Raw genomic sequence first — 16,360 nt, forward strand, 5'->3', positions numbered from 1 at the left:
AGTTAAAGTCTAAAATAGAGGTTCAATTGCTAGTGTAGAACAAAATATAGGGGTAAATATCAATTTAATACCCTCAAGTTTCGTGGTTTTCAACATTTGGTACATGAATTTTTTTTCATTCCAGAGTCACACCCAAAGTGTTAATTTAGGAACAGTCTCATACATCCGTTAGTCAAACTGTTAACTTTGCCGTTAATTGATGTTGTGGCGCCTATGTGGACAATGACTGGACACCACGTGTGATTAAAAGGTCCACATAGAAATTAAAAATTCAAAAAAATAATTATTTAAAGAAAAGTTATTAAAAAAATAAAAATAATAATAATAAAAAAGCAAAACCCAGATTGTCTTCCCCAAATGCCCACCCTCCCACCCCGATCACCCGCAACCACTTCCCTCCCCACCCTCCCTCCCTCACTTTTCCCTTGTCAAAATCTCGAGCACCTTGACCTCTCCCAGAACCTTCTCACCAGCGCCCTCCCCGCCACCCTCCCTAACCTCAAATACCTCGACCTCACCGGAAACAATTTCTCCGGATCAATTCCCGACTCCTTCGGCTGCTTCCAGAAACTCGAGGTCCTCTCTCTCGTCTACAATCTCATCGAAAGCACCATCCCCCCGTTTCTCGGCAGCATTTCCACCCTAAAAATGCTCAACCTTTCCTACAAGCCGTTTCACCAGGGTCGGATCCCGGCGGAGCTCGGCAATTTGACGAACCTTGAGGTGCTCTGGCTCACCGAGTGAAACTTAGTTGGCGAGATTCCCGACTCGCTGGGTCGTCTCAAAAACCTCAAGGATTTGGACCTCACCATCAATTGCTTCGAGGGGATCTCTTTCGTCGGGGGTCTCTTTCGTCTCCATCGACTCCTTCTCCGGCGGGGGTCTCTTTCGTCTCTGGTAATATCTGCAACAATTAATTAAAATCCTTACGTACTAATCCTAATCAGTTTCTATGGTGATGATATGCACACACGCAGATCAGGATGTATGTAATTGGACATTGCGTCCGAGAATTAATCAAAGATTTGATCTAAAATCTGAATCAGTTTACTGTTTGTGATTTTTTCTTCTTAGAAATCTTAATTAAAAAGTTTTCATAATTTGTTGTTTTAGAGGGAGAGCGCGAGTAGTGTTGCAGCAGCAAAATGAAAATGGGACAAGATATGTTGGTGAAAATCCTACTAACTCTGCCTCCCAAAACTCTGATGCGATTCAAATGTGTCTCTAAATGGTGGTCTGCTCTCATCAACAATCCGGTTTCGTGTTAAAGTACCTCTCCAACTCCGCAAACAACAATCTCACCACTCTCCACGTCTTTTTGGCGCGATTAGTAGTGCAGCGGCAGCATGAGGAGGAGGAGGAGGACCCCAAGTGTAACAGCACCACTAAGAAGGAGGAGACTGAAGAAGTATTATCATTTCTTGAGTTTTGCAAAGAAGATGATAATACTGATGACGAGCATAGCAATAGCTGCTTTCTTGTTGGTGTCCAGGACATCATTATTCCTCAATCTTTGATTCAAAATATCGGAGTGCCGGAACAACAATTTGGTATCCAAGGCCACTGCAATGGCATCGTTTTACTATCTAGTGAGAGTAGCCTAGTTTATGCAATCCCGGAATTGGGGAATTCAATCGTATTCCCGATGAGCCATGCCTTCCAATGTGGCCCTTGGACCAGCCGGATGATTATGATGGGCAAGAACATATGGAAACTGGTTTTCATACTGGATTTGGCTATGATCCCATGTCTAATGAGTACAAAGTTGTGACCTTTACTACTTATTTTCAAGAGGTAGATGAAGACTGCCGGACTTTTCTTCGTCGGCACAGAGCAGTAGTATACACCATGGGTTGTGATTTTCGGCACAGATTCTTTAGAAACCGAAACTATTTTGTTTTGGCCTAAGTATTTCCAGATGTCCTTCAAGGGAATGTGTTATTGGCTGGGAATTGAGCAAGATAAGGAATTATTTCCATTTGACGCAGTTGAGCATCGATTCCATGCGAATGGGACATTGATCATTTCCTTTGATACAAGTCGTGAGGTATTTCACGGTATACCCTTACCATCTGAGCTCCAACAGTTTGTCCGGTCGGATCACCTCGATTTGAAGCTTACTGTTTGGAATGAATCAGTTGCTTTTTTTGCCATTAGTGTGGATGATCGTCGATATCCTGAACCTTATGAAATGTGGGTGATGGATGATGACTTTAAGGGTGCTTGGACAAAACACTTGACTATTGAGGGCACGGATGATCAGATACGTAGGTCTAGACCTGTGGCGTTGTGGGGTGATGAGTGTCTTATGGTTGACAGTGATGGACACGTAGTTTTCTTTAATCTTTGTACCAAAAAGCTTAAACATATTCCCATTGAAACAGAAGATGATGAGAATATTTTTGTTTACGTGAATAGCATAGTTTCAGTCATGGGACGCAGCCACAAGCTTAAGAGCATAGAGAATACTTGCTCAGATAAAGATGAAGATGTGATGGTGATGGTAGACGGGAAGAGGGAAAGCTGCCAGAGGTTGTACTCATATTCAGTTTGGGCCATTCTACTGGCTGATGTTTCCCATAGAATCAAGAAGGTGATGGAGGGCCTCCAGGCAGAGTTTGGTGGGCCAGAGATCGAACCTCACATCCCCATCTTGGGATCCATCCAGATGATGAGTCGTGAGGATGCCCTTAACAAGTTTAGATTTGCTCCTATGGATGACATCGTTGCTAAAGTTGATCGGGTGGTTACTAAGAATTACTATCACTAGTGTGTTTCATTATTGATGGATCGAGAGGTATATATTTTCTCGATCCCTTGTTAATACATATTCATTTTCTTGATGTTTTGTTTTGTTCTGTTTTGTTTCCTTTTCATCTTTCTCGTTTTGGTTTGAGCTTGAATAGACTCACTTATCATTACACCTTCTTTTCTTAGTTATTTGAAAATGCCCAAAGTTGGAGCTACCATTTCGGTTTCTACAACAGTAAGTTGCTGTTTACAGTAACTTAATTTCTTAAAGTGTTGACGGGAATGTATGTATGTAATCTGCGTGTCTGCAATATTTGATGCAGGTTCTATGCCATATTTGAGTCTCCTCTACGGGAAGTTGACGGAAGAAGAAAGGAAAAAAGCTGGAGAAATTGTTAATATTCTCGACGAGAGCATTACTAGCTTGACCTTCCCCATAACTCACTTTGCATTGTATGAAATAGACTACAATGACAGATCTCTGAAATCTTGGACCAAGATTGCTGAATCGGTCATTAGACAAGTTCTCCGGTTATTACTACAAGCGATAATCTATTTGTGTTTTTAGTTTTTGTTTTTTCGTGTGTGTGTCCGAATATTAACCTGCTGATTTCATAACTGCAGTCTGTTTGCAATTTAGGGGTGTGGTGCATATCTATCCAACAATTGAGTACACGACTTTTAGCTGCCCATTTCCATTCTCTTTTGCTTGCGATTGTTCATGCCATTGACAATCCTATCGGTTCTTTGTCGACTACTTTTGAGGCTATTCAGGTAATACATCGCAAGTATCATGCGTTTTAAATAGCGTTGTTTTCATACTAATTCTTCTGAATATGCCTTATGTTATTGTGACTGGCTGTTATGAAGTTAGCAACTTTGTTAAGTGAGAATATGAGAGAGATGTCGCATATATGGGCTCCTCCAGTGTATAGAAGAATCCTTAGCTCTGATAAGAGAGAGAGAGATATGTCAGAGAGGTGTTTATTGAACACTAGGTGTACAATATTACCCCCTCCGCTAAATCTTTCCAAGGTACTCACTTGCTCATGTCATTTTCTTGTAGTATGACTTCTAGTATGGGTAGCTTACGCCGTGTCATGGAAAAATTAACCATAAGATTATATAGCATCCCTTCCATTGGCTTCACGGGTCTCACATAGAACCATTAGGTGGCTTTCCATGATCTTGTCTTGCTGGTTATTCTGTAATTTATATTGACATGTACATTTCCTTTCTCTTCATTTTCTTCCATAAACAGGCAGTTGTCAAAGATTTGAAGCCAAGGTTGCTTACTGGGATGCACCACATGCTAACCAATGGCATGAAGGTTCAAACTATTTAAGCATGGGGATGGTTTATCCGCTTGCTGGGATCTCATGCCTTGAAGAACAGGCAGTTAATTAATCAGATGCTAAAAATTCCCGAGCAGACATTTTCAGATCACGACTCACAAGTTCAAATTGCTTCACAAGTAAGTCTAATTCCAAAGAATAGATGATGTGTTTTTCTTAATGATTTCATTTATGTTATGCTCCTTCGAAGCTAGATCCAAGTCCCTAATCCTTGTCAGCGTTAAAACTTAATCTAGTCTCAGAATATCCAGACTTTCAGATTCCATGTCTTAAGCTAAGATTGTTATGTACTCCAATTTTGCAGGTTGCCTGGGAAGGTCTTATTGATGCCCTTGTTCACCCTACCATGATATTACCCTTTGAGACAAATGCGACAAAAAAGGACAATGGTATGGAACAAATAGGAACATGCAAAGGAAACGGTAGTGAAATTAAAAAAAAATGGATACTTAAAAAGCACAAAGCTGATTATGACACCACTGATAGGCATCATGTCAACTAAATGTGATTTATCTGTTCACTTAGCTTGCTTGAACACGTGGTGTTATTTATTGCATAAACTTGATACCTCTCTCAGTGATTCATCTATCATCAGAATGGTACTAGAGCCTTTTGTTGGGGCAATTTTTCAAGTTGATCCTGATAGTAAGAGCACCTGGGCCAGGAATCTGTGCATAGATTTGCTTAATGTTTTCATATTGGCAAAATGTAAAGATATAGATTATGACTCGCTTAATCAAGTGAACCATCAGTTATTGGGCAAAACCTCTAGGATTGCTCCCTTTGTATCTGGAAGTTTCTCTTGGAAGCAGTATCCCATCAAATGGTTTCCATGGGATCTGAGTCTTTTAGACTTCCATTTAAAGATGATCTACATTCTTATCTGTCAAGCGTCAAGGGAAACTGTCTCCCACGATAACAGGATTTCAGCTGTGGATGCCTCCTTAAGGTTATTTAGATCTGTTTTGAAAGGAGTTAAGTTGGAGTTGAAATGGTCGTCTATCAGTTATGATGATATTATGTTTTGTTTGAATGCAATATTGAAGTTCGTAAAAAATACTTGTGAAAAAGTTAGTTCAGATTGTAGTGACAGAAATGACTTACATCACATGTCACTTCAGTTGGTGGAGGCTGTCTGTGAGGAGATTGAACATACTATAGTGGGATCCCCTCTTTACAGGGTGCCATTTGACATCAAGTGTATTGATAACCTGCAAATATTAGTTGACATTGGATGTGCAAAATCTGGTGTCACTAACGCTTACATGGATATGGTTTCACCAATGGTTTATTTAAGTGTACTTTACTTCTGCTTAGTGGTTCGGTCAACAATGACCGAACCCAAAACAGACATCAATCTTGAGAGAATGCAGAATTATTTCAAATATCTGTTATCAATGTTTGATCCCCTGGAAAGCCTAGTTGTCACTACTGGATTATTGTACAAGCACAGTGGTCCTAGCTACTTAAGGATGTGGATTGCAGTGGCGGAAGGTTTGAAGTTCTACATTGATGATATGAAGGATTTTTCGTCATTGAAAATGGAGTCTGACAGCAAATGTTGTTTTGCCATGTGCGATCTGTTGTCCTATCCCCTAGTTGTATGCTTCTGTACTCCGAAATACTTTATGTCTGCAGAGCTTGGAAGCCCCTCAAAAGAATCTCATGCTTCACATCACCTACACTCTGGAAGTCCCTCTACTGTTTTCTCTGCACCTCAATCTCTGGGTGTTTCATTGGCGGTAGTTTCTTTGAGGATCTCTTTTCAATATTGGATATGTGCCTTGAAAAGTGTGCTAGCATGCTTGTGTGTGCTGATGAGTATGTCTTAAAATTCAAGGATCTGGCTCTTCATCGCATTTCCTCATATGGCAATGTATTGATATGTATTTTGGAAAAATTCTGCTCTTCAGAATTACTTGTCTTTTCTGTATTATATTAATTATGGTACAAGATTACTTTGTAGACTAGAGCCCACACTAATATTAAATTTTGGTTTCCTTATGGGTGAAATTGAACGGAACTGGATCCTTTTCTAGGCTCAGGATGGGGATCCTCCTGAGCAATAACTCTAAACAAGAGATACCTCTAAAAGTTATAATAATTACAGTCGTTGGATCAAGTTTGAACGGTCTGGATGGGCTGCCCATGAGAATCCTCATCCTCAGCTCAGGAGAGGATCCAGTTCCAAATTGAACATGGTACCCACTTGACAAGTGTAATTATAATTCTAAAAATAGCATGTTAATATCATTATTTCAGTAAAGCATACATCGGTGCGTCCAAAAACAGCTTTCCAAATCTTTATACAATCCTAATCACTTTCGTTGTTTTGAAAACTTAACTCCCACCATTAACAAAGGCACACCCCATTTTACTTCATACACAATTTCTTAATTTGTGGCTGTCGAATCGAATGAATTAAAGAATGCCAAATGACATAAATTAACACACCCCTTTTCTAAATCAAACAAAACATGAAACACAGCTAAAAACAAGATCATCACAAAATTCTAATCACAACCGTTTCAAACCATGGCCCATTTAGCACAGAATAGTTTTCATCTGTCTCTTGAAAATAAGTAGTAAAGGTCACAACTTTGTACTCATTAGATTTGGGATCATAGCCAAATCCAGTATGAAAACCAGTTTCAATATGCTCTTGCCCATCGTAATCATCCTGCTGGTCCAAGGGCCACATTGGAAGGCATGGCACATCGGGAATACGATTGAATTCCTCAATTCTGGGATTGCATAAAACTAGGCTATTCTCACTATTTAGTAAAACGATGCCCTTGCAGTGGCCCTTGATACTAAATTGTTGTTCCGGGACTCCTATCTTTTGAATCAAAGATTGAGGAATAATGATGTCCTGGGCACCAACAAGAGAGCAGATACTGCTATGCTCGTCATCAATATTATCATCCTCTGCAAAACTTAAGAAATGATAATACTATTTCAGTCTCCTCCTTAGGGGTGTTGTTACACTTGGGGTCCTTCTCCTCCTCCTCCCCCTCATGCTGCCGCTGCACTACTAATCGCTCCAAAAGGGACGTGGAGAGTAGCGAGATTGTTGTTTGCGGAGTTGGAGAGGTGCTTTGACACGAAACCTGGATTGTTGATGAGAGCATACCACCATTTAAAGACACATTTGAATCGCATCAGAGTTTTGGGAGGCAGAGTTAGTAGGATTTTCACCAACATATCTTGTCCCATTTTCATTTTGATGCTGCAACACTACTCGCGCTCCACCTCTAACGATAAACAACAAATTATGATAACTTTTTAGGGAGCTTTAATGAAAAATGGCTTGTATTAACTTTTATTTAATGAAAAACCATCATAAACTATTATTTAATAAAAAGGGCTTCAATTTTAATCATAAGGACACAACACTTTTATCCTAGGCCCTACAAAAACTAAAGCACACGGGCTCACCAAAAAGCCCAAACCGCATAACAATTAATATTCCAAAATTGCCCCTAACGGAGCCTAACCCAGGCCCGTTAGCCAAAGCTGCAGTTACTAAAATTCATCATCCCTCCCAACGCCATTAATGTTCACCAACCCCTTCACATCGTACCAAAAAATCGAAACCTCCATTGCTCGAAACGTCAAGATCTCAAAGCATTTTCAAGTTTGATTCAAATTTTCAAACGATAATCTACATATCAAATCCGGAATTTCTTAACCCAAAAACTCCATTTGAAGACGAAAAACTGAAAACATTCAAACTGTATGTTTGAAGAGTCGAAATCAGACAAACATAGGTATGAACTTATAATTTTTGATATTCTTGATGATTTCTTACTTTAATTTACTAAATATGTACATTTGCATGTTTGAGATTCTAAAAACTGAATTATGTTTCCAGTTCAGAGTTCTGATTTGCATCCAGACGAAAACACACAAAAAAATTGGGAAATAAAAGCAACAAAGAAGAAACAGCGGTACGTACCACACGAACCGGCCCACAATCGAGTCCTGATTCTTTCGTCAATTAATCAAGCCCATAATCAATGCCAAATCCATTCATAGGCAAGGCTTGGAAAATCTATAAATACGAGGCTCCAAGACAAAGAAACAAAGAAAATCGTCTAGAAATCATTTTCATGCCCAGATATTGAAGTTTTGAAACTCTAAAGCTCTCAAGCATCCAAATTCTCAAATTCTCAAATACTTAGAAGAATTTAGAAACTCTCTACGTTCTTTGCTAAAACTTTTGAAGAATCATCAAGCACCACATGTCTTGGTCTTCCCTCGCTACAAGCCAAATCCTTAAGGCAATCGTTCATTCAAGATCAAGTCATCGCGACCTTTGGAATAAGAACCCCCACATACACACCTTACAAGTTAAGAGATCGAATCAGAGGATTCAAATCGTAAAGAAATTACAACCCAAACCTTATGTTAATACAAATTATTTCCTTTGCTATAGGATTTTCATGTTTACAGTGTCACTTGTAGAGACATAAATTAACGATATCCAAACAAAGAGTGCCACAAACAAATTCACCCCTACAATTGGGTAGGGTATTTATAAAGATCTTGAGAGTCCTTGTAGGGAAAGTGATTCCAATTAAATTAGGAGATTATCTAGGAGGGAATCTAGGATAAGATGCCAAATCCTTCTAGGATCATGATTCGTTGCCCAATCCCCAAGATATTCTAATTGATTGAATTATGGTTTCCTTACTTGGGACACGCAATATCTTTAATAGGCTTATGTCTGGCCGTGGTTGTCTAACATCACTTGGTACTTTGAGTTTGTCCGACTTGTCTGATTTGACGAATTAAGGCTAGCCTGGTAGTTCAACCTGACTAAGGTAGTCCAAAAGTTCGATAGTCCAACCTAACTCAAGTAGTCCAAAAGTCTGGTAGTCCGACCTGACTATGGTAGTTCGGATGTCCGACATGACTTTGATGCCTATAAGAGTAACATGTTGCGTTCCACATCAAGCCTCTTACCTTATTCACCTGATTGTCAAGTGCCATGGGCATTCATGAGGTGCCACTTGTCCAGGTCCCAGAAAATCATGTTCCCACATCTATCTCCCACATTTCTCTCCAACTTCTATTTTTTTCCATACTATATATTTTTTTTTCTTTTTAAAATGTCTCTTCACTTTTGCTCTGGTTTCTTTTGTCAAATTTTGAAATTCCAAGGAAGTTTCTTCCTCCTCAGCTTCACCAAAGTAGTAATGTTTGCGACCATTTGATCCTTATACCTTTGCGTGTTAGGAGGGTTGTTCCTCACAAGTTCATTATTTTACTCCATTTGCATCCAGACGAAAACACAAAAAAAAAAAAAGGGAAATAAAAGCAACAGAGAAGAAACAGAGGTACGTACCACAAAATTTCTGATATTTTCGATGATTTTACGGTAATATGTAAGTTTGTGTGCTTCGAATTCATTGAATGAGCAATGTTTCTGCAAAATGGTATATTTTTACTTCACTTTGATAACTGCTCGTTTTCTTATAACCTTTAAATAGTATTTTCTTGCCTTCATATGTTGGTTTCTTTGCTTAAATAACTTAAATATAATCAACATCCTATTCTGGTGGTGTTTTAGTTTAATAGATAGTGTTTACAAAATAGTTCACGATTTTTAAGTTTAATAAATAGAGTTTACGAAATAGTTTACAATTTGCTTCATTTGTAAATAGAATTGAAATGTAAGGAAATAGTAAAATCTGGGATGCATTCAAGAACGAGTATAAACATATATTACGCTATTACACGAACTAGTGTGATTCTCTGTTAATAATTTGTACATTCAACAAACAATATAGTTTGATAAATAGTGTAGTTTTTTTGTTTTTGTTTGATAAACAGTATCGATAAAGAATCAATATGGTGTTTTAGTTCATTTTCTTAAATAGCATGCCCTACTCTGATGTAAATCTATCAATACTTTCAGTATTTTAAGTTTACGTTTCATAAGTACTTTGAGTTATTTTGATTGATAAATAGTGTGGCCAAGTTGTTGTGGATCCGGAATCAGTGTGGTTTTCCAGTTGTGATCTATTCAGATATAGATCAATAAATAGTTTAGTTTTCTAGTAAAAAAATTGTGGTTTTCTTGTTCAGTTTGCTAAATGGTTCAGTTTGCTAAATAGTTCAGTTTGCTTTGGTAAAAAAGTGTGGTTTTGTAGTTCACTTTGATAAATAGTTCAGTTTGTTTTGGTAAAAAAATGTGGTTTTCTACTTCAGTTTGATAAATAGTTCAGTTTGCTAAATGGTTCAGTTTGCTAAATAGTTCAGTTTGCTTTGGTAAAAAAGCATGGTTTTCTAGTTCAGTTTGCTTTGGTAAAAAAGTGTGGTTTTCTACTTCAGTTTGATAAATAGTTCAGTTTGCTTTCATAAAAAAGTGTGGTTTTCTAGTTCACTTTGATAAATAGTGTGGTCTATACAAATATGGATCATTAAATAGTTTAAATTTATTAGTTCAGTATCACAAAGTACTCTGGTGTAGCTTTGTTCTAATTTAAGGAACAACATAATTTTATTTTCGTTCTATTTGATGAACAATGTAACCTATTTTGATGTGAATTCAGAATTAGTGTGTTTTCATAGTTCACTTTCATAATAAAAAAATTGTAGTATATTTTGATATAGGTACAAAAAATAGTTGTAATAATTAAACTAAGTTTATTCTTACAAATGGACGGAGCAAAGAAACCAAGAATGAAGACTTTCGCTGTAAAGAGTCTACATAAGAAAGACAATAAAAGACCTGCAACTTCTTATGTGCAATACAGATGCAATGTTTTCGGGTTTGCAAATTCAACGCAATTGTACAAACCAATGCTTCAACAATGCTATGATGTCTGCAATTATTTGGCCAAGACACCATTTTGGAGTCTGATCAAGTTCTACATGGATGATGAAATCGTTGCAACGGAAAGAAAAAAGAAGTCTGATATGGATCTGATCAAGATTATACAAACATGAATTCTGTCTTATAAATTACACAAGAAAGTAATTCAGTTCTTATTTCATGCAGTATTGGATTTTTCTTCACACCAATCTGGTGGAGCTAATAAGTGGGCGAGAAAACATGATTCCTGCTATTGGAAGATGTGACATAACGAAAATTCACAAAGCAATAAGAGACATTCGAGTTCAAGAAATTGAGGTTAGTACAAATAATAAAAGTATTTCAATAAACAATATATTTTTGCACTTTACAGTTTCATAACATAGTGATCTTTACAGTTTAAAGTTTCAGAAGTGGTGGCTTCATAATCATACAGAAATAGTTCAAATTTGAAGTTCAATAATAATTCAACTTTGCATTTGTACCAACAATGAAACCTGCATAATCTCTAATACAACAAATCCAACAATAGTGTCATTTATATAAAACAGAAATAGTGTCAAATCCAGCAATAGTTTCTAAATTTCTTGAAGAGTTCATGTTTGCAGTCTAAAAGAAAAGTGCATTTCAATAAATAGTGATCTATCGATAATGTAATAATACAAAATCCAGAAAATAATGTCATACTACTAATTTTATTACATTAGCATGAGTTTTACAAATTACATTTTATATCAATGTACATCTACATACAAAACGCCGAGCTCAGGTGGGCTTCTATGCTGGTGCCCATCCCATACTTGCGTACGTTTTATAATTTTTTTGCCCTAGGGGGCCTAACACCATTACTCATCTAAAGAAACCATGTAAAAATGAAAAAGAAGTAAAGTTTAGTATGAAGCCAATCAACTTCACATACTTGATTCTTTGAGTTATAACTTATAAAATTGAGAACTATATTAAAAAATTTCACATGCTTACATTTTGACACTTCCTTTTTGTTAAAGTTCCCTTTTATTATCCAAAGAATATAGTTACCAAATTAGATAAATTTATGCAAAACAAAAAACTAGATAACTTAAACTGTTTCTGAAATACATGTACACACTATATCTAAAAATGAAAAATAATAGCTTTTTTTTTTTTTTTTTTTTTTAGTTCCAAATCAGCACCCAAATTTCTCATCCTTCACGCATAATTAACGCCCAACAGAAATCATCATTTCAGTCTTGCACTAACTTCACTTTCTCTCCCTAACACCAACTCTCATTTTCACGCACAGATAAGCCATTCACGATGAAGAAATTGCATGCACTATAAAAAAAAACCAGAAACCCAGCCCCCAGCTCAAATCCTCAATCCTTATTTGCCGATTTCGTACATCATTCCAATTCTTTTACGGACGAATTCACGCAAATTTCAACTTCGCTGAGCAACTTGGTCGCATAAATACCCAGAAAATAAACAAAAGGTAACAATCTTACAATTTTTCTCAACATATTTCACAAAATCATATGGTTCATTGTTTATATAACTAACATCTACTGGAATCAAGCATATAGAATAACATGCATCAACTTAAACAAAACCCAGATTATACTATTTGCTTAAATTTATTTTGTTATTTACTCTTAGTACGAATCCATCACAGATCCACCCAAAAAAAGACAATTTACTAGCTAATCGTTCAATATATAAACATACATTATGCTATTACACGAACTAGTGTGATTCTCTGTTTGTAATTTTTACATTTGAGTAAAATAGTTCACGATTTTTAAGTTTAATAAACACTGTTTACGAAATAGTTTACAATTTGCTTCATTTGTAAATATAATTGAAATGTACGGAAATAGTAAAATCTGGGATGCATTCACGAACAAGTATAAACATATATTACGCTATTACACGAACTAGTGTGATTGTCTGTTAATAATTTGTACATTTAGTAAATAGTTTGTGTTTTTTAAAGTTTAATAAACAGTGTTTACGAAACAGTTTACAATTGCTTCATTTATAAATAGAATTGCAATTTTTCCAAATCTTACACATAATACACCTCCTAGTGTACTTTTTTATTTCTAATTTATTTAGTTATATGAATCTTATAAAGATTTATGTAGTTATAAAAATGTTTTCTATTTCCATAAATAGTAATTTACCTTGGCATGTTTCAGATATAATTGTGTACTCATACTGATTTTTATTTGTTTACAATCAAGTTGCATTTCAATAAAAACTATATTGACAAATGGTTTCAGTTAGAATAACTGTACAAATGTCAAACTCAACCAAAGCCAATGTCAAAATGATATCCAAAACAACAAAGAGGACAGAACAAAGGAAAATGCTTGGAGAAATACAAAACATATCATGTACGAAGCAATACTTACATGTTCAAGCTTACTTTTGCTATGATTTACAAATGTCATTGTCAAACATATTTGACACAACTCTATATATAAATATATATAAATATATAAATATATAAATATATAAATATATAAATATATATATATGTTTCATGACTTAATCTAAATTTTAATCTATTTTGATAAATAGTTCAATTTGCTTTGTTAAAAAAGTGTAGTTTTCTAGTTCAATTTGCTTTGGTAAAAAAGTGGTTTTCTAGTTCACTGTCATAAATAATTCATTTTGATATATAGTTCAGTTTGCTTTGGTAACAAAGTGTGGTTTTCTAGTTCACTTTGATAAGTAGTGTGGTTTTTTTTTCATTTTCTCTTACCTAAAATGGAATATTAACTAGATCAAGAATGAAAACCAACATACTTGCCTCCTACAAAAGGCCTTGCATTCACTTTAAAACTTTAAATGCAACACACAAACTTACATACAACCTACAAAACAGATATTTAAACCACAAAGCCATAAACTTAGATATGTATTCACTATTTATCAAACTCAACATCCTGTTTCGTAAAACTGGAAATACTAAAACATTGAATTCATATTTATTACTCGAACATAATTCCAAATCAACAATTACATACTCCCAAACACCAATTGAAACAAAATAAACAAAATATCCAAAATGAAAACTGTTACATATCACCAAAAACTCTCATCTCTCAAAAAAAAAAAAAAAAAAAAAAACAACCCTCTTGTATAACAACTTTACATGAAACTTTGTTACGTCCCGAACAACCACACCTACTACAAGTGACAGTCTTCTTACTCCCATTGATTTCCCCAGCAGATTTGATCCTAGTTTTCTTTGGTCTTCTAGACGAAATCTTTGTAATTGGAGGCCTCACACCATTTATGATAGTATCAATATTCGGCTTTTCCAAATCTGAAAATGGATGCATGACAAATTGATATGTTTTCCGATAAAAGCTTGCTTTCCAGTAATCATCAACGTAATAAAAAACATCACGATTATCATGTTGCAACACCTGCAAAGCATGAGAACATGAGAAACAATTATGCTGCCATTGCACACAAGAACATGTCCTATCATCTAGACAAACAACAAACTGATTCCACTCCATCCTAACTTCAAAAACATCCGCATCAGAACGACTAATCCTCCAATGCATGCCATCCTTCAAAATCAACTTCATCTCATTTTCTTTCTTTGGACACAAAATCGTATGAATATTCTAACCAAATATTCTTTTCTCAGCCATACTACTTATCAACCGAACTCTAATGTCTTCAAGAAGATCCATAAGTAGCATACAACGACTATTCGACACCATGGCGTTAAAAGATTCTGAAAGTGCATTACTTATCGATCCCCATCTCTTACCAGGAAAATGGGCAATAGCATAGTTCTCTTTTGGCAAATCACACAAAAAATTCTTCTCATGCCCTTGCCCATTATCCTTGAATTCTGCCATGCAATCATCAAAATCAGATGGAGTACATGCGTACGCACAATTTGCCAACAGATTCATCATTTTCTTCTTTAGTCCTTCACCAGCAGCCTTTGGAAATAAAGTACTCATATTCTGTTTCAAATGAACAATACAAAATAAATGTGGACACTCGGGAAAGAATTCTCGAATGCTCTTCAAAATAACATCATGTCTATCCGACATAAATGTGATCACCCTCCCTTGAGGCCGCAATACACCAGATAATATTGCCAAGAACCATCTCCAATTTGCTATCGTTTCTGAATCAACAAAAGCATAAGTAATTTCAAAAATCTCTGCACAACATAAGTAAAAATGCACTGTCAAATGTCAACTACTTTTGAAACTGTAATTGAACTATTTAGCATACTCTGTTTGAACTACTTCTGCAACCTTTTTTCTTTATTTGAATATAAAATCAAAGACCAATGCACAAAAAAAAAAACAGATACAATCAAGTATCACTTATTTATGAGACTGATTGAACTATTTCTTAAACTGTTCTTCAACTAGTTCTGGATATGTTTCTTTTGCACAGTAAGAAAATAGAAACAAATAATATCCAATATAAAAGTCTGAAATTATTAACTCATCATCGTTGCCATTTTTTGCACAGCAAGACAGAAGTGTTCCCTTGTATTTGCTCTTGATAAAAGTACCATCAATGAATAACATCAGACGACAAAACATGAAACCTTTTATCCATGCATCATAAGCAATAAACAAACGAAAAAATCTATTGCTCTCCGGTACAACTTCAAGCTCCAAAAACAGATCCAGGATTGCTTGAACGAGCAGATTCAACATACCAAGGCACGAACTTGTAAGCATCAACATCATCACCATTTAACTCAAAAACTACCCTCTGTTTGCCAAAATATGCAGTAGAATAATCAATATCTAATCCTTAAAACTGTTTTAAGTTTGAAATGATCTCTTTCGGTTTAATAAGAGGATTTGACTGAACCTTATCCTTAATGAGAGAAGCAATAAACTGTCGTCGAACAACTTTGTTTTTCTTCTTTCGAATCATACCCTTGCATGTATGCAGATTATGCAACTTCCAAATAACAAAAAAGTCATTAATATCACAGTTGAATGCATACACACGCTAAAGACAACCATCAGATTCCTTCCTAGAACACTCCGCACTAATGTGATTCTTATCATTCTTCAAATGCTTCAAATCAAATCCACATTCAACAGAAAACTTCTTCAACTTATCTCGGAAATCAACACAACCTCCCCTGAAGACTTGCCCCTCAAATTCTATGTAATTTTCCAATTCACATGACATATAATTGTGCACACTGTAAGAACCACACTTTCCTAAATGATCATTTTCACTAGAAACAATCTAGAGTCTAATGTACGGCAAGAGGAAGCTGTGTTTTCCGTAGGTAACTGAACTATGGAACAATCAGATTTGTCTATAACCAATATTTCTACAATCGATTTCCCAACAACATCAAGAACCATCAGCATGTTCAGAACATCGGCATCACAATCTAACACACAATTAGGATTTTCATTCAAACCATATTGCAACT

General features: G+C 35.8%; 1 protein-coding gene across 6 annotated transcripts in view; it reads left to right on the forward strand.

Annotated features, from left to right (window-relative positions):
* Positions 1 to 1,115: 1,115 nt before the first annotated feature.
* The window catches only part of LOC139198314 (cyclic phosphodiesterase-like), a 31,432-nt gene continuing 16,187 nt past the window's right edge, over positions 1,116 to 16,360 (forward strand). Inside the window, exons 1-7 of one of the 6 annotated variants that reach the window (XM_070826833.1) lie at positions 1,162 to 2,797; positions 2,938 to 2,986; positions 3,075 to 3,282; positions 3,376 to 3,525; positions 3,622 to 3,786; positions 4,013 to 4,225; positions 4,411 to 6,071. In XM_070826833.1, the coding sequence (XP_070682934.1) occupies positions 2,786 to 2,797; positions 2,938 to 2,986; positions 3,075 to 3,282; positions 3,376 to 3,391 (285 nt within the window). In that variant the 5' untranslated portion in view covers positions 1,162 to 2,785 and the 3' untranslated portion in view covers positions 3,392 to 3,525; positions 3,622 to 3,786; positions 4,013 to 4,225; positions 4,411 to 6,071. Of the gene's footprint in view, positions 2,798 to 2,937; positions 2,987 to 3,074; positions 3,283 to 3,375; positions 3,526 to 3,621; positions 3,787 to 4,012; positions 4,226 to 4,410; positions 6,072 to 16,360 lie in introns of those variants that run through there. The other 5 variants (XM_070826832.1, XM_070826829.1, XM_070826828.1 and 2 more) reach the window with 5 other exon arrangements.

Source organism: Malus domestica, chromosome 08, assembly GCF_042453785.1.
Source record: "Malus domestica chromosome 08, GDT2T_hap1".
In the NCBI taxonomy this organism is placed as follows: domain Eukaryota; kingdom Viridiplantae; phylum Streptophyta; class Magnoliopsida; order Rosales; family Rosaceae; genus Malus; species Malus domestica.